This window comes from Tursiops truncatus, chromosome 4 (assembly GCF_011762595.2).
Source record: "Tursiops truncatus isolate mTurTru1 chromosome 4, mTurTru1.mat.Y, whole genome shotgun sequence".
In the NCBI taxonomy this organism is placed as follows: domain Eukaryota; kingdom Metazoa; phylum Chordata; class Mammalia; order Artiodactyla; family Delphinidae; genus Tursiops; species Tursiops truncatus.
Genome location: NC_047037.1, coordinates 63,634,284 through 63,653,984, shown reverse-complemented (window position 1 = coordinate 63,653,984; position 19,701 = coordinate 63,634,284). Strand labels below are relative to the sequence as shown.

At 44.6% G+C, this 19,701-nt stretch overlaps 1 protein-coding gene across 5 annotated transcripts in view; it reads right to left on the bottom strand.

Annotated features, from left to right (window-relative positions):
- ST6GAL1 (ST6 beta-galactoside alpha-2,6-sialyltransferase 1) overlaps window positions 1-19,701 on the bottom strand; it is a 156,393-nt gene that overhangs the window by 29,527 nt on the left and 107,165 nt on the right. For all 5 annotated transcript variants that reach the window (XM_073804008.1, XM_073804009.1, XM_073804010.1 and 2 more), the window contains one exon: window positions 15,294-15,391. In XM_073804008.1, coding sequence (XP_073660109.1) covers window positions 15,294-15,391 — 98 coding nt within the window. The remainder of the gene's footprint in view (window positions 1-15,293; window positions 15,392-19,701) is intronic.

The window sequence follows — 19,701 nt, the reverse complement described above, 5'->3', positions numbered from 1 at the left end:
GAAGAAAATAATCATGCATAACTGCATTCTTCAGATATTCCCACTGTGAATATGTGAGTCTTTTATCGTACCAGATCTTTCTTCCCCTCTGTTATGAACTGAATTATGTCCCCCTGCACCAAATTCATATGTTGAATCCCTAACCCCCAGTGTAACTATATTGGAGATGATAGGGCCTTTGGAGAGGTAATTAAGGTTAAACAAGGTCATAAGGATGGGGCCCTAATCTAATAAAACTGATGTCCTTATAAGAAAAAGGAAGAGACAGCAGAGATCTCTCTCCCCCCAACCGACATGCACATGAGATGGCATAGAGAGAAGGTGGCCATCCATAAGCCAGGAAGAGCCCTTGTCAGAAACCAACCTTGATGACACCTTGGTCTAGTATTTCTGGCCTCCAGAACTGAGAAAATAAATCTTTCTGTTTCAGCCACCCCATCTGTGGCGTTTTGTCATGGCAGGCCTAGGAAACTAATACACCGTGTGTGTGTGTGTATGTGTAGATATTGATATCTCTTAACTATAGAGCTTAGGCTTAGTGGTTTTGTTAAACTCAGACAACAGTCCAGTTCGATGTCTTCTCGCTTACCCCTCACAATATTTCCAAGCCCCAAACAGGGCTTGAAAAGGAAACTGAGAGGTTATGAAACTGGCCCAAGATCACACAGCTAGGAAGGGATGGAGCTGGGTTGCAAATCAAGGTATGTCTGACCTCCCACTGTACTAGGCAATCTTTCAAAAATGTTAAGGGACGATAAAGTTTGTGTTCTGGCCACCAGATTTGCAAATTTGCCACAGTTGCAAAGCTAGCTAGTGCTCTAGGAAGACAAAGAGGTCTTCAAGGTCTTCCGTAGACCTGAAAAATGATATGAAGGCTCTGGGCCTTAAGGGAAGGCCTGACCATTGTAAACTGGACCTGGACAGGGAAGTGCTAAACAGAAGGGCACCACAAATTGAAACCCACCACAAACCCCAAATCAGAGGGGCCCGTAATTCTACCTAGAATCACAGGAAAGGTCATCCAAAGAACCATAATATATTAGAGGAAGTAAATGTTGGAAAGTACTTAAATGTTCAAGCAAAGGAGATTGAAAGAATAAGCTGTGAAACTCCCCCACAAAGCAGTACTATGCAGCTGCAACAAAGAATGAGGAAGATTTCTATGAACTGATATGGAGTAGTTTCCAGAAGGTACTGGGAAAAGGCAGACTGTAAAAGAGCATATATAGTCTACTACATTTTTGTAAGGAGTAAGGTGAATTAAAACATATATATTTATATATATATTTGTCTTTACAAATAGAAACATATAAGTATAAATCACACAACAGTAGTGAGTTACCTACAAAGGGTGGTGGTGAAACAGGGTGGAAGGAATTCAGGAGTGAGTAACACTCACCTTTTTGGATACCTTTTTGGATAGTTTTGAATTTTGGAAGCATGTTAATATTCTGTGTTTTTTTTTTTTAAGTAAGGAAAAGGAAAACCTAGAACTGGAACAAAATGAATACAGTTGAATTTCAAATGAATTCATAATCGAAGTGAAGAGAAACAGAAGGACTAATCGAGGTAACTTAGGGTTACCTCATTATTTGGCCATATCCCCTCAGTCTTGGGCAGGGTGTGAAAGAGAATTGCAAACAAATCCTAAACTTTGATAGGTTTGTTTTATGTAGAGATATGCAAAACAATTTTCAAATTACTTTAGATGTACTATAGATATGAGCAAATAAATCAGTGTGCTGATGTTGTTAGAAGGGGGATTCTCACTTTGAAAGAAGGGGGGGGTTACAAATACACAATGGGGAAGGCAAGGAATACCTTCATGTGGAAAGACTGAGGTATCAATTTAAGTCTGTCATTTCTAAAATAGGTATCTTTGCATGTATATACATGTGTCTATGTAGGTGTGTATACATATACACGTATGCATATGTGTAAATGAATGAATACACATGTATGAGTATTGTGTGTGTACATGCATATATTTCCTCTACCTGCTGAAAGGGCCAAGAAGCAAAGACAACCTCGTTAGGCATGAACATATCTAGTACCTAGATCTTGGTCTCTAGTACCATTTTTCACTTAAAGGAACCAGGGCTCCTTGGGAAAAACTGGCATATCCCAGAAGTAGGGGAGGATAGTATGGGGAAATAAAACTTCCCAGGATCTCTCGGCACTCCTGCAGAAAGCCCCAGATTCCTGAGACTTTATAAACAATGAGAATAAAATCTATAGCTATTTGTCTAGTTAATTGCTCTTCTCTGACTCAAAACATAGTAAAACTTCGCTTATCTCCCCCAAGAAGCTAAATGGTTACAGCTCAGACTATATCTCTAGGTTAATACAAATATATTCTAAGAGACCAGGAAGACCGGAGCAGGAGGAAAGAGCCCAGGAACTTAGGGACAGCTCTAGGTAAGTTTATTTATATTCCAAAGGGCTGGAGTAAGAAGGGGACTCTTTTTCAGCTACCTCCTGCCTTTTATAAGCAAGGGAAAAAAATGACTTATTTTTTGTCCCTTGCTTATAGGGTACCTGGCTACTCATGTAGGATAATTGGCCTGGCTCTTATTGCATTGCACTAGGAATAAGAATGTAAGCGGAGACTAATGCACTTCTTACTTACTCTAAGGTATTTAAATAAGAAATCTGTCTCTGAGCCAGAACACTTTGTGCATTCAGGATAAAATTAATAAAGATGAAATATTAAAAACCCAACAGATAGGTTACAAAATGAACTGGAACATCTTGTTATGCCAGAAAGTATAGAAGTATTTTAAAAAATGATGAGGGCATGCATGTCATGGGGAAACAAGAGCCAGCTTGACGGAACTCCCACTAGCCAGATCTGGGACAAGTTGAACACCTAAGTAGTTCAGAACCGTAATGAATTAGAAACCATTGAAAATATAGGAATCTCTGAGTTCTTACCAATAACAAATACAAAAAGAAAAGAAAGAAAGAAAGGGAGGGAGGAAAGGAGGGAGGGAGGGAGGGAGGAAGGAAATAAATGGAGGAGGAGAAGGGAGGCTTCTTGCTTATAATAAAATTCTGAGTGCCAGCTGGATTACATGGAGAAGGGAGAGCTGAAGTTAAAAGACCCATCATTTTTCAGCCATCATAGTAAAGGCTGGCTCAGGCAAAAGTGATCGATGAATGTTAAACGTAGGAGGGAATTTTGATCTGGAGCAGAATAATGGCACAGTATTAAAAGTGTTCACTCATAGACCGCAAGGGAAAAATGTAATTATACAGTGGCCAAATCAAACAACACCATATCCAAGCTGAAGGGCAGATGGACACTGGATGCCTCCTGATATGATGCTCTTAGGAGGATACAGTGTCATTTGTGTAGTTTTCCAGCCAGGAATACAGAAACTGAATTTAATACTGAGAAAGCATCAGATAAACCCTAAATTTTAAAAAACTTTAAAGAAGGACTTTATTCTTCAAAAATGTCAGTGTCTTAAACGATAGAGGATATGGAAATATTCTAGGTTGAAGGAGACTAAAGAGGCGTAACAACTAGATGCAACACGTGATCCTAATCTGGATCTTGTGCTAGAAGAAAAAATATGCCATAAAAGACATTATTGGGTCAATTAACAAAACTGCAATGCAGCCAGATTAAGGTATGGTATCAGTGTAAATGTATGAAGTTGATAACTATATTTTGGTTACATAAGACATATTCTTAGGAAGTACACATTAAAGTATTATCTTGGTCAGTTCAGGCTTCTATAACAAAATACCATAGACTGGATGCCTTAAACAATAGACATTTCTTTCTCACAGCTCTGGAGGCTGGAAAGTCCAAGATCAAGGTACCAGCAGATTCAGCTACCAGGTGAGGGCCCACTTCCTGGCTTGCAGATGGCTGCTTTCTCCCTGTGTCCTCACATGGTAAAAAGAGAGCAAGCTCTAGTCTCTCTCCTTATTTTTTTATGAGGACAGCAATCCCATTGTGGAAGCCCCTCCCTCAAGACCTCTTCTATACCTAATTATTTCCCATTTGCCCCGTCTCCAAATACCATCACATTGGGGGTTAGGACTTCAACATATGAATTTGGGGGAGAAACATTCAGTCCATAACGTTCTACCCCTGTATCCCCCCAAATCATGTCCTTCTCACGTACAAAACACATTAATTCTACCCCAACATCCCCAAAAGTTTTAACTCATTCCGGTATCAACTCTAAAGGCTGAAGTCCAAAGTCTTATCTAAATATTATTATCTAAACCAGAAGAGAGCAAAACGATTCAACCTGAAGTTAAACTGTTCTCCTGCTGTGAACCTGTGAAACTGGATAAATTATGTGTTTCCTAAATACAGTGGTGGAACAGGCATAGAGTAGAGATTCTCATTCCAAAAGGGAGAAATTAGAAGGAAGAAAGAAGTGACAGGTTCCAAGAAAGTCTAAGCCTAGCAAAGTACATACCATTAGATCTTAAGGCTTGAGAATAATCCTCTCTGGTTTGATGCTCTGCCTTATAGACGTGGTGGGGCATCAGTCCCACCTGCGTGGCTCTGCCGGGTAGGAGTCACTCCCCCAAGGCCCTGGGCAGCTGCCATATGGCCTACTGAGGTCAAGGCAGTGCCCTGCCCCCTTTGAAACCAAGGAGGCAGCCCTGATGGTCTCTGAATCACCATTGGGTTCATTCTTCCCTTGTCTTGAAGAATGGTATATGTTTGCGGGCAAAGAGCTCTATAGTTTGGTCCTGTAGAATCTAAGTTTGACAGCCTGCCTTCATTTTGTCCTGTATCCACACTCGTTCAGTTCACACTAGCAGTGTTTCTGCTGGGGTGGCTGATTAGGTCTGTGGTTCACTCCCACACTGACCTTTTTATCAAATGCTTGTTGGGCCATCCTCTTAGTTTTCTTCAGAACAAGTTTTCTCATTTTTTGCAATATAGATAAGCTGAGAATTTTCCAAATCTTTTAAGTTCTGTTTCCTTTTTGCTAAACCATTCCTTCTTCAATTCATTTCTCTCCTCTCACATTTTACTAAAAGCAGTCACGAGGAACCAAGCCACTCCTTCAGTGCTTTCCCTAAGGCAATTTCTAAAAATTGCCTCAGCTAAATATCCAGTTTCTTCACTCACAAGTTCCACCTTCCACAAAACATTAGAACACAGTTCAGCCAAGTCCTCTGCCACTTTATAACAAGGGTCACTTGTTCTCCACTGGTCAATAACATGTTCCTCGTGTCATTTCCATCTGAGAGACCACACCAGAATGGCCTTTATCATCCATATTTCTGCCAACGTTCTGTTCATGATTATTTGTCTTCTCTAAAAGGAGGTGTTCTCGGGCTCCCCTGGTGGCGCAGTGGTTGAGAGTCCGCCTGCCGATGCACGGGACACGGGTTCGTGCCCCGGTCCGCGAAGACCCCACGCGCCGCGGAGCAGCTGGGCCCGTGAGCCATGGCCGCTGAGCCTGCGCATCTGGAGCCTGTGCTCCGCAACGGGAGAGGCCACAACAGTGAGAGGCCCGCGTAAGGCAAAAAAAAAAAAAAACAAAAAAAAAACGAGGCGTTCTCTCCAGCTCTCCTCTTTTCCTTCTGAGTCCTCACCAGAATTTCCCTATGTCTGTATTTCTAGTGTGCCCTTCAGAACTCCTCCAGCTTCTACCAGTTTCCCAGTTCCAAAGCCACTTGCACGCTTTCAGGTATTTGTATAGCAGCACTCTGTTTCTCGGTACCAAAAAATCATAGTCTGCTCAGGTTGCGATAACAAAACACCATAGACTGGGTAACTTAAACAACAGATATTTATTTCTCATAGTTCTGGAGGCTGGGAAGTCCAAGGTCAAGGTGCCAGCAGATTGGTTCCTGGTGAGGGCCCTCATCCTGGCTTGCAGATGGCCACCTTCTAACTGTGTCCTTAATGGCGGAGAGAGAGCGAGCTCTGGTCCCTCTTCCTCCTCTTATAAGGATCCTAATCCCTTCATCATGGGGGCGCCACCCTCAGGACCTCATCTAAACATAATTCTCTCCCCAAAGCCCCACCTCCCTCCAAATACTATCATATTGGATAGTTAGGGCTTCAACGTAAAATTTGTGGGAGAGCTGTAAACTTTCGGTCTGTAACAAATATTTAGGGCTTGATGTCTGCAATGTACACAACTTACTCTCAAATGAAAAAAAATATGAAAGATGGATAGATCAGATGATATAGCAATGGGGTAAAATGAAAAAATAAGTGAATCTGGATAAATGGTATATAGGCATTCTTTGTATTTGTCATATTATTGCAACTTTTCTGGAAGTTTTCAAGTATTTTCAAATAAAAAGTTTAACAAAACGAAGTTTGGAGGCAATCCACTGAGTGAACAGAAGGTTCTTTGGACTATATTTCATTCAACAAGTATTTCTTGCACATCTACTATGTAATGGGCACTATCCTGGGCACTTGGGCATTGGGCATCAATGAACAAAACAGGCCCAAAATGCCTCCTCTCATAGTGGGAGAGCTAAGTGATAAATGAGATGGATAAATTATATGATGGGAGTGAGAAAACATGGACTTAGAACGTGTCACCAGAGAGCCAGGAAAGAGTCCTGGACAGGCCGTTAGGAAGGCTTCAGCCTACATGGGCCTGCCATTGTCCTCTGTGCAACTGTACAGCTCACCTTCTCCTCTCAGGCCTCAGTTATCTCATTTGTAAAATGAAACAATCAGGCAAGACCCTGAGCTTCACAAAGGCAGGGAGCATGTCTGTTTCTGTTTTACTGCTGTTGTTGGCAGCTGAGTTCTAGCCCTGTTCACTAAGTCTGGCATGGAGCAGGTGATCAGTAATTCATTCTGAAATGAATGAATGGCTAGTTGATCTCCAAAGTCCTTTTCGGCTCTGGGATTTCCAATACCATTTGGATCACCTTAAAGGATGTCATGTCACTTCAGACATCACATCTTATTCCACAGATATTAGAAGGATAATGAGGAAATATTATGAACAACTTTATGCTAACAAAGTCGATAACGTAGAAGAAATGAACAAATTTCTTGAAAGATATAGACTAACAAAGCTCGGGAAGAAGAAACAAGTGACATGAATAACCCTGTGTCTATTAAAGAAGTTGAATTTGTAGCTAAAAACCTTCCCACAAGGTAAATTCTAGGCCCAGATGACTTTACTGGTGAACTCTACCAAACACTCAGGAAAAAAGTAATACCAGTTCTACACAAACCCTTCCAGAAAATTTTAGACGAACCATTCCCAGCTCACTCTACAAAGATAGCATTACTCTGATATCAAAAATACAGACAGACATAACAAGAAAGGAAAATTACAAACCTATATCCCTCATGAACACAGACGCAAAAATTCCTAGCAAATGACCTCAAAGTGTAGACATTTGATGATTGAGTGAGATTCTGATGTAAGCACTGGTTGTACGTGGTGACTGAGCTGAAATGTGGTGTGAGGTCAGATAGCAGGTTATTTTAAAGATAGCTATTTTCCACAAATTAAATATAGGTTTTGAATGTTCCCTTCAAAATTCAGTAGTGCCCTCACAGAAAGAACTCCATGCCAAAGAACTCCAGGCCGGGGGTATCGGCCCCACACTGGAGTACACCCTGCTTTTTTTTCATTGCAGTAAGAACACTTAACATGAGATCTACGCTCTTAACCAATTTTTAAGTGCAAAATATAGTACTGTTAACTATCGGCACAAGGTAGAGCAGATCTCTAAGAACTTATTTATCTTGCACAATTGAAACTTTATACCCATTGAATAGCAACTCCCCATCTGTCCCTCACCCCAGCCCCTGGCAACCACCATTCAACAATCTGCTTCTATAGAATATTACTCAGCATCAAAAAAGAAGGAAATTCTACCAAATATGACAAATATGGATGAACCTGGAGGACATTATACTGAGTGAAGTAAACCAGACACAGAGGACAAATACTGCACGATTCCACTTACATGAGGTATCTAAAATAGTCAAACTCATGCAAAAAGAATATACTCTGCTTCCGCACAGCACCTTTACTGGCTTTGTGTGTGTGTGTATGTTGGGGAGCGGGGTGTGTCGTCTTCTCTTCAACTAAACGGAAGCCCTTATGAGGAGGAGAGCGTTGCATTCTCCTGCTCTTCCCCCATACTAGGCAGGGTCTCGAGGGAGCTTATTCGATTGACTGAATGGAATCTAGGTAGCTGGCTGCACACCAGATGGATGGGCTACACAAGGAAGAGAAGACCAAGGGCAGCTCTGGCACGTTGAAAGCCACTTATGACCCAGAGGTTTGGAGTAAGAAGGCACCCTGTGTCCAATATCATCAAGTCGAGCCCCTTCTCTGTTTCTGAAAAATATCAGCGACCTAGAAACGCTTAAAGAAAGCTCAGGGGAGTTAATGTACCACCGGCAAACAAACCTAGATCCAGATCCACCTCTACTGCTTAGTTTCTGTGCTACCCTGAGTAACTCACTTCAACTCTTTGAACCTTAGTGTCTTTATCTAAAATGGTGTTTTGTGGCCACACCTCACAGAGTTGTCATGAAATGTGGTAAGACAGGTATGGCCCTTAGACAACAGAAGTATTTAGTAAGTGGCATCAGCTAATATCTCAAGATAAGCCCCATGAAGTGATCTGGCAATGCCCTGGGTGAAGTCCAGTCCACGTATCACTATGCACAGGGTGTAGGTTTTCTCTTCCCAAACCTGTACAAGAGCTTCTAAGGAAGCCACTGGGCCCAGCAGGGGCTCAGCTGAGTCTCACGAAACCTTTACACTTAGAGTCACAATTGAATTTGTTTAAAGACCCACATTTAGCTCTATGTGGTTTCCCTGTGGAATCTCATAACAACACCTGGCACATACATGCCTGCGTAGAGCTGCTGAAACTTCACGGTATGACACCGTTCTCTTTAAAAAGCCATCTTCTCAATTAGAAACCACCTCTTTGTTTTCCATGGCTTTGTCACAGGCCAGATGCACAAAAGGCTGTCCTCTGCATGTGAGGAGGCTGGGAGCTGAACAAACAAAACCGGGCCCAGCTGCCGTCCAGAGGAGCTCTCCCTCTGGGAAGAAAATGAGCTGCTCAAAGGCACAATTTACCAAACCCACAGCTATTCCCCCAGGAACTCCGGGGTGCCAGGTGCTGTCTGGGTGCGATGGTGGGGACTCAGTTTGCCCAGAAACAGACACAAAACAGCTGGGATAACCAACTGGGACAAAAGATAGAGGAGACAGACTGCCAGCTTCCTAGGATACCAATATGAGAAAGGGCCATAATAGAAGGGCATCAGTCACATGTCAGTATCACAAGGAGCAAGGTCACGCGGCTGCCCGTGACCAGTGTTACAGCAACAGGCTTGATGTTTAGTGCCACTTACAGGAAGAGAGGAAGGAGGGTCAGCGTGCCTGAAGAGGATGGGAAGGGCTTTCTTGAGAGTGGACTGGGCACCCTGGGAAGCCATCCACCCCCTCTCAGCCCTGGCAAAGGGACCACAGCCATCCAGAAGTGCAGGAAAACATGCTGTACCTCAGTGGAGAACTATGCATTGTCTGCAGCCCTCCCTTCCTCTTTATCAGATTCTAATCCCGTGAGAGCTGTTTTGCAGCGCGTTGTAAGTTGTAGTGAACTACAGACACGCTTATTCAACCTTGCCCAGTAGAGTTTCAGTTAAATTCCCTCTTCCTCCTGCCCACCTCGTGACAAAAAACAGTTGCATTCCTTTATTCAGATTTTGTACTGTTTTGACTTTTCCTCTGAACCGGTTATAACATCTGCCTGGTTCCCTCCTCATATGAATAAAATAGACACTATGATAGTCATGAGCTTACTTTTTCCTGAAAATTATCCTTTAATTTTCTCCCTTCTGCTGGGCACCTCTGAAGCGTCCCCAAGCTGGCTGACATCCTTGCTGGGAGCCAAGATGCCCACTTGCCTGGGAAATGGGAGGGCACAGTGACTGCTCAGCAGACACAGGCAGGCCTTCACACTGCACTAGGGACAACGGCCACCCTTTACACAGCCTTTGCTTCAGCATGAGGGCCTCTGAGTGACATGCTCCACGCTCAGTAATCTCACCGGATCCTACAAAGACCCAGCAGGGCAACTTTTCTTATTTCCCTTTACAAATAAGGGAACTGACACTCAGAAAGATAAGGCGACTTGCTCAAGTCACTCATGCAGTTAGGTACTGAGGGAGAAATTCGATCAAGGTCTGTCTCTTAATTCCCAGGCAACCTTACCTTGGCTTTATTTTCTTTCATTGAGGTATAGTTGGTGAACAGTATTATATGTTTAGTCACAATATAGTGACTATGTTTAAAGGTTATACTCCACTTAAAGTTCTTATAAAATCAATTCCCTGTGCTGTACAATATATCCTTGTAGCTTTTTATTTTGTACCTAGTAGTTTTCTACCCCTTAATCCCCTGCCCCTATCTTGCCCCTCCCCACTGGTAGCCACTAGTTTGTTCTTTGTATCTGTGAGTCTGTTTTTGTTGTTGTTGTTACATTCACTAGTTTGTTTTATTTTTTAGATTCCACATATAAGTGATATCATACAATATTTATCTTTCTCTGACTTATTTCACTTAGCATAATACCATCCAAGTCCATCCATGTTGTTGCAAATGGCAAAATTTCATTCTTTTTTACGGCTGAGTAATATTCCATTGTATGCATGTACCACATCTTCTTTATCCATTCATCTGTTGATGGACACTTAGGTTTCTTCCATGTCTTGGCTATTGTAAATGGCACTGCAGTGAACATTGGGGTGCATGTGTCTTTTCTCAGCATTGTTTTTGTTTTGTTTGGATATATACCCAGGAGAGCAATTGCTAGAAATTAAAGTTTCAGAATCTTTGAGGATTGAGGGTTAGTTCTTCACTAAACACCTGGAAGAGATGCCTGAGAAGGGAGTAGCCTCCCGAATCCAGGAGAATTTCCAGGCCTCCTCCGTGCTCCCTCTCTTGCTTGTAGCTTCCTACTGATCTGCAGACCATACCACCCATGAGCAAACAGCTGGATTTCTCTCTGAATCCACGCTCCCCAACCTCGAAGCGGCTAGCACGGCCTGGAGCCCCTACTCCATTCCTCTGGTTTACTCTTTCCTCAATGACAATTTCAAACCTTCTTGGCTCAAACCTCCTCTATTGAAACCTCTCTTCCCCTCAGCCTCCCTATGAAAAGCCTCCTTTTCTCTGTACCCTACTTTGCAGAGAAAATTGAAGCCCCGTCATCCTTCCACTAGAGACGGCCTCCAGCTACTCCCCTGCATCCTACTTCCCTTCTGACCCCTCCTGACCCCTCCTGCTGGGGTTAATCCTCCACTAGGCTTTGGATCCACCACTCCCACCACTGACTTAATTATCTCCTCTTTTAAGTATATTCAGTTTCTCTATCAACTGGTTTTCTCCTCATTGACTTAAATTTGTGTGTGTGACAAAATATGTATAACATAAAATGCACTCTTTTAACCATTTTTGAGTGTACAGTTCAGAGGCATTAAGTACATTCATGCTGTTATACAACCATCACCACCATCCATCTCTAGAACTCTTTCATCTTCTTCTGAAACTGAAACTCTAGATCCATTAAACAAGTATTCCCCTTTCCTCTCAGGCCCTGGTAACCACCATTCTACTTCCTGTCTCTAGGAGCTTGACCACTCCAGGGACCTCATATAAGTGGAATCATACAGTGATTGTCCTTTTGTGACAGTCTTCCCATTGACTTTTTTTTTTTGCAGTACGCGGGCCTCTCACCGCTGTGGCCTCTCCCTCTGCGGAGCACAGGCTCCGGACGCGCAGGCTCAGCAGCCATGGCTCACGGGCCCAGCCGCTCCGCAGCATGTGGGATCTTCCCGGACTGGGGCATGAACCCGTGTCCCGTGCATCGGCAGGCGGACTCTCAACCACTGCGCCACCAGGGAAGCCCCCCATTGACTTTTAAACATACTCAATTCTCTGCAATCTAAAAAATGAAAAGAACAAAAACTGGCCCCGGAACCCTCAACTCTCTATAGCTATTGCCCTATTTCTCTCTGCCCATCGGAGCCAGCCTTCTTGCAAGAACTCGCCACATTTTCCTCCCTCCCCACTCCTCCACACTCTCCAATCTGGCTTCACCGCTCTCCCCAACGGCTGTCGCTGAGGCCAACGGTGGCCTCCATTTTGCTAAGGAGAGAACGATGCTTTTCAATCTTCATCTAAATTGGCATCTCAGCAGCGTCTGATGGCTCTGACCTCCTTCTCGCCGCTCTCATTACCCAAACCCCCTGCATGGACTTTTCCTCTCTCTACACTCCCTCTAGTGCCCTCAATTGGTCTCACTGTTTCACTGCCACATAGATAGAGACGATTCCCAAACCCTCATCTGCAGCCCAGACCTTTCCACTGAACTCCAGTCCCATCTCTATAACTGCCTACTGGACCTCTCTTCACAGACACGTAAAAGGCAGCTCAGATCAACCATATGCAGAACCACGTTTTTGATCCCTGCCCGCCTCTCTGACCCTACCCGCCCCTCACAACCCAAAACATCTGCCAGTACTCCTTCCCGTCTCAGTGACTAGCTGGCCAGTTACGCAAGCCAGAAACCCAGGTGCACCTGTGGCCCCCCTCCCTTCACCTCTCACGCCCAACCACACACTACAGCCTGGTGGCTGCACACTCTGAGTAGTTCTCAAATCCATTCTTTCCTCACAGTCCCCTTCATTTCCACTCTGGCGCAACTGCCAGCATTGCTAGTCCACACGATTGCAAGAGCCCCCTAAGTGTGTCTGTCCATCCACCGCACCCACTGCACTGATCAGATGGAAGCCAGAGGGCTTTACAAAACGCAAGTCTGGCTATGCCTCAGAGAAGAAAACAGGCACCATGGCCTGGCTCCTCCTCACCCTCAGCCTCGTCCCTCTCTACATCCCCACCACCCAGACTCACCTCTTCCCGGGTCCTGGTGCGTCCCAGCTCCCTTCCACACAGGCCTCACCCACGCTGCTGCCTCTTCTCCCACTTCTCGCCGTCTACCCTTACTCCTCGGGCGCGGTGGAGAATCACCTCCTCACTTCTTCCTGACTTCCCTGCCTAGGGAAAATGCCCCTTTATGGGCTCTGGTAGCACCTTAACCCTCTCCTCTGTAGCTGTCTGTTGTAACTTTATATTTGTTTGTATGACTATTGGATGGTGTCACGAGAACAGGGCTGAGTCTGTTTCGCTCACCAACGTACCCCCCACACCCACCTCAGTTCCGCACACATAAATATCAGAGCAGGTGACACTTATGCATAAGCGCCGGCCGCTAAATGCTTTGCGTGGATCTTCTCACTTACTCCTCACAGCAACCCTGTGAGGAGGTAGTTATTCTCCCCTCTCCCCTCTTCACAGAGGCATAAGGAGCTTAGGCGTGATCGTTTAGCTAAGAGAGGCAGAGCTGGTTTCAACGGCAGTCAGGCTAGCTGCAGTCTCTGTCCTCACCACTGTGCTCTGCGCAGCACCGTCCCCGTTTGTGTTAGGAAGCAAGGGTAAGTACACCTTTCTCCTGGGTATTTAGGTACCATCTTATACAGAAGCAGAAGTTAGGCATTTGCATTCCCTGGGGAGCCCTCCAGCTCCAGGTTTCTGTGACTGCGGCACAAGAAGGGACAGGAGAGAGAAGGGCGAGCTCATCCCAGCCCCTCTGCCTGATCTTCCAGACTCACCAGAGTCTGAGCAGCCATGAAGCCCCAGCCTCACCTCCCTCTGCGATGCAGCACGAGTCCAGACCCATCCCCACCCTGCCAGGGCTGTCTGAGTGCCCCCTCGTCTCCTGTGCGGCTCTGTCCTGCCAATCCCACTGTTTGGATGCCTTCCTAGTGCTGTTTCTCTAGATCCTGCCCATCTCTCAAAGTCTAGCTCAAGTACCACTTGCTCCAGAGACTCTCTTGCCGACGAATCTATTTTTTTTAACCTGCCCTCTTATAGCTTATCATAAAAGTAATGTAGAACCCCCAAACGTAAGGCTGAACAGAAACAGGTATTAGAAGCACAGAGAGGCTGCTGGAGGATGTTACAGTGTTAGAAAGTGACAACATCATCATCACCCAAATAATAACAGAAGGATTAGAAGAATCGAAAACAAGATGGTGGCCTCTTGCAAAGGAGTTAAGTCCCATCACGAAAAGGTTCCTAGGACTGTGGGCCTCAGATGGAAAGCAGGCCATGCAGGAAGCAGCTTCTGCCCAGGTGGTGAGTTCCTGAAGGTCAGGCAGTGAAGAGATTGCTGGGAGAAACAGGGAAGTGGAGGCCTGGCAGAGGGGAGGAGAAATGCATATTCTGCTGGGACGGTGCTGAAAGGGCACTTAGGGTCACTTCCAGGACCCAGTCCACACCCACGAGCCCTAGAAAGTGTACAGAGTCTAAACGCTGACATAAAACCCCCCAAGGCTTACACGTATACTCAGAAAAAAGACAGACATTGGTGGTCGGGAGTGAGGTGAGTGGGTTTATAGCCCTATCATGCTATTTTTGTTATATGTGCAATCCAGCTTTTTCCACTAATTCAATCCATTAGCAGAACTTTGTGGCAAGAGTACTTCTTAAGTTCCCATTAGTATAGAGAAATCAGCATATGCTACCTGGAAATACTTCAGGAAATGAATAGTCTAGGGGGATTCATGAGGTAATACCTGAATTGTAATGCTGTATTACACATAAATTACACTGTGATGCTGTCTTATAATACTTGGATAAGGTTTTACAGCATAGAAAGCACACCCACGTTCATTGCTTCATTTACTTTTCACGACAGTCCTCTCTCTCCCTGGATATCCTCTGTTTTCCCTTGGGCAACACTCTGGATGTGACCTGCGGCCACGGGGACAGCAGAACTCGGCTTTCTCTGGACACTGGACACCTCCAGTAATGCAGACTAATGCCACAGGGGCTTTCCCATGACCAAAGTACCACGCTGGATCATGGAATCACTGTCTTTTTCTCCATGAGGAATCCGGGACGCAGGAAGGGCAAGGGACTTAATTAAGCCAGTGGCTTTGATGTGCTCCTAGTAAATACATTCTACTTCAGAGCCCATGGATTTTCTCGTGTGTTCCTCACAACAACCCTGTGAGGAAGGTACTGTTATTCTCCCCTCTTTACAGATGAGTAAACAGAGGCATGAGTAACTTAGGCATGATCTTTTAGCTAAGAGAGGCAAAGCTGGTTTAGATGGCAGGCAAGCTAACTGCAGAGTCTCTGTACTGACCACTGCACTCTACTCAGCGCCGTCCATGACTGTGTTAGGAAGGAAACTTCTCTCACTGTACTTCTGCACAGAAGAAATTTTACCTGAGAGTTCATCAGGCGAATGGTGGTTCTCGTGCCCACATCTTGTTGGAAGTTGGCTGTGGGTGCCCCATTAAACCTCAGGACTGCATCGTGATCATCTATAAACCACAAGGAAACAGAACACATCAGCAGTGATGACGATGCGAGCATCAGCAATATGCAGAGAGCAGTCTGGAGAGAGAGAGGGCAGGAGGAAGGGGGGGGCAAGAGAATAATACATCCTAATCTTTATCTCATCCTGGTACACAGGGGACAACGATCATATTTGTACAGTGCAATCAGGTAAAGTTCACAGACAGAGGTGACCAACTCTCTGCCCAACCACTGCGAAGGCTAAAGAGGTCCATATGGTGGTGTTCCTGAAATCCACTCGATGATGCCAGTGTGCCCGGGCACAGGGGCAACGTGGACAGGGCCAGTGCACTACTCATAGTGGAATCACTATTCCAGTTACCAAAGGAGCAAATCAGATTCTCTTGGTATTACCAGTAGGTCATACTTCTATCCCTGTCAGAAAAATGAAGATCCTACCATAAGCTTGGTCTAACCCACAAGTGCAAAGTACCCCATGGCATTCTGAAAAGCTTGCAGTGCACGGCAAATGAAAGAGATTCACTATGGCATCCTGAAGTGTCCCATTTAGGAACACGAGCCCCAGGAAGGGTCACAAACCTGGGTGGTGGAAGAGGTGGAAAAGAGGTCATAGAGCTAAACTAAACCCCACATATTCTATTAAAAATTTAAAAAGCTCTTTGTCAGAAACAATGTCTCAAATCCAGCCAAGATCAAACAGACAAGCTTTTTAAAGATCTCCTCACTCCCCAGCTCTGGCTCTCTGTCCTTCTAGCTGTTTAAGCAGGGTTTGGAAGACTTGGAGAAGATTCTCTGCCTGGCAATGACCAATCTGATGGGGGAGGGAACTGATGACTTCTAAGATCCACCCTAACCCTGAGCCTCTGTGATCCTGTGAGAGCTCATCTCAAGCTTATTTGATCAAACAAGCTTCGGTTCACCACTGAAATCTGCACAAGATCTGGAGGTCAGCCCAAACCTCTGTTGTTCTGTTTCTCTCTGTGCGGGTTTGTTTTGGGTGGTTCTTCATGCACAAAGGTGGCATCAGGAGAAGAGGGTAGGAGTGGATTTTGGCTCAATGTAAGAGGACCTAACGGAAAATACCCACAGAATTAAGGGAAGAAGGCCTCCCTCTTTATTTCAATTCTAACGTATATACCAAACCTCAGGAATCTAGACATCTCATTCACAAAAACAACCCTATCCTCAATCCCAGGACAAAATTTTTATCAAAATGGTTTAAAAGTTACATGAGATGCCCATAGTCCAAACATTATCAGATAACAGGACAGGCACACAGAACTGCAAATCGAGCGCGAAGTTTATCTTTACACAACTCGGATTGCAACAAGTTTTGTCAGAATCAGTCACTGATTTCAAAAGTGACCAGTAGTAACCACTAGAAATGTTGATTTATCAGAAACTCCACTTGGTCAACTTTCCCATTTCACAGGTGAAAAAACCTGAGAGTCCCAGCAGACAAAAATGACAAGCTCAAATGGAGTCATTGAGGGTCGAAATAAAAGGACTATTTACAAAGTTGTAGGTCGAGTTTAACAAGGTAGAGATGAACAAGGAAAGGGACCATACCCCAGGCTTGGCCACAGCAGGGAACCAATCCCACCCGTACACCTAAGGCAGCAGGAGGAGCAGAGACCCCCCCTGAGGAAGCCCACCTGGTGGGAACTGCGAAGGGAATCATTACCCCAGCCTCTCCTCCTCCCCTCTGACTTCCAGGCCTGGAGGGAAAAGGGGAGACACAGACAGGGCTGCCTGAAAGGGGCTGAAACTTACAGTCAAAGGAGAGAAGGAGCCCGTGGTTACAGGTTCCTTCTGCAAGGGCGGGGAGGAGGGGGACAGACACCCTGGCCTCACTCTCCTTCTTCTTCTCAGTTTTGTACCAGCGTTACTACTGCCCAGTCCCAAATCAAAGCCAGAGAGCAAGGACATCCAGTTGACACAGTCCAAATTTCTATTTCCCCAGGCACAGAGTCATAGGAAAGCATGGAGAGTGAATTTGCGGGGGGCAGATGGAGAACGCCCAGCACAGGAGGCTTGAGATAGGTCCTTGGTGTTGACCATGAGAAAGGAGAATGCTTTTATTCCTTCAATAAATACTGATAAAGCTCGTACTCTCTGCCAGACACAGTTCTAGGTGCTGGGGACAATGGTTGTGAGCATGAAATCAAGGTCCTTGCCCTTAGAGACCTCGAGATCTACTGCAAGGAGGCAGACAATAGATAAGCACAACAACCCACATTCGAGATAATTACAGATTGTGGTTAATACTATGGCACAAAATAATAACCTATAATGGAAAAGAATCTGGAAAAGAATACACACACACATATATATATACACACACACGTATAACTGAATCACTTTGCTGTACATCTGAAACATTGTAAATCAACTATACTTCCATAAAAAAATAAAAATTAACAAAAAATACTATGACACGAATAAACTGAGCTGTGTAACAGAGACCCCGAGGGAATCTCCTTTAGATAGAGGGATTGTTCAGGGACTGCGTCTGAGCTGAGACCCACAGGGCATGGGAAGGGCCCAGGAAAGTAAATTCCAGCCGAAGGACACAGCAGTGTCAAGACCCCAAGGAGGGTAAGGACTTGGCTGGGGACAAGTGAGTGAAGGAAAGAAAAAATAAAAAGTGCAATGAAAGAGGTCGGCAGGAAGCAGATCATGCAGGCTGTGGAGGCCAGGTATGAAGTTTGGATTTTATTCTAAGATTTTTAAATCAAAGAAGAGAACTTTAAAACAGACCACTAAATGTGAGCTTATAAAAAAAGGGATCAGATCCTTGTTTGCCAAACTGTCCTTTGCTATTGCTACTGAAAACTAAGACTTTCAACCTCAAATAGGTCTCCAGGAAATCCCTAGGAAAAATCCACAGCTACTGGGATCCCAGAAAACAAGCCTTGAAGGGGGAAGGCTGTAGAAAACAGGGGCCTCCACTTCTCTGTAACTTAGAATTAGCAGAAAAAGATGCAAATTAGAAAAGGAAGAAATAACCGCACCACGACATGCACATGATATAACTGCATGCCTAGAAAATTCAATAGAATCAGCTTGTTAGTAAATTCATAAATACATCAAAATCTACTGTGTCCAGGTATAAGAATTCTAAATAGCTAGAAATTGTGGTGAAAGAAATTTTATCATTATTTGGACCAAACATTTCTTACATTTTCCAGTCAGCTTAATGAATCATATAACCATGTATGGAAGACTGCATTCTGATTCTGGTCAGGAAAACTAGATATGATACAGATCAGGTTTGGCAAACTATGGCCCACAGGCCAAATCTGACCTGCCTTGTTTTTGTAAATAAAGTTTTATTGGAACTTAGCCAGGCACATTCATTTATTACTGTGTAGGGTTGATTTTACACTAAAATAGCAGAGTCATTGTAAGAGACACTGTATGTCCTCAAAAGCAAAAATATTTACTATCTGGCCCTTTATAGGAAAAGTTTGCTCACCCCTGATATAAACAGTCATGCTCTCTGAGCTGCTCAACCCAGTCTTCACTCTGCCCAAGAACTCCATCTGCCCCCAAATATGTCCAAATTCCATCCCCCACCTTTGCCTTCCATCATATGGTACATGCCTACTTCTCTTCCAGCCCTTCTCACTGGCCCTTCAGAATTTGTATTTATTTATCTATCTATCTATCTTGTCCCTGTTCTTTCCTTGTCCTTCAAATGTAAACTTTTTTTCTATGTTTTCTCATCAGTCCTCTTCCCTGGACTACAACTATCACCTTGATACAAATGACTCCTAAATCTGATCTCCCACCTTGACACTTTTTCCTGGAAGAAAATACCCAACTGCATAGATAGCTATGAAGGGAAATCCACAAACACTTCAGACTCAGCACATCCAAGATGGAACCTGTCCTCCTCCAGGAGCATGCTCCCCTGTGATACAATATAGCCTGCTCCCAAGCCAGAGACCCTGGCTCCTGCCTCTCACTCGAGGTCATTTCTAGTTAGAACCGAGTTCTGTCTCTTCTACCTCATGATGCCTCTCATGTCAGACCATTTCAACCCACCTCCACTACCACTGTTCAACAGGCCTGGTGCTTCTCACTTGGATATGACGATAGTCCCTAACAGCAGAGAGGCTATACAGCAGTCCCCATGGGGAAGGGGACTCAGAGAAATGAGAAATCTCTCCAAAACACACATGATCCCATCACTCGCTTGCTCAGAAACCTTCTAGGGCTCTTTGTGGCTTAAAGAATGAAAGCCAAAGTCCTTAAGACCATCAACGTTCTCTAAGAACTTACCCCCGGCTACCTTTCTGACCTCATTGCT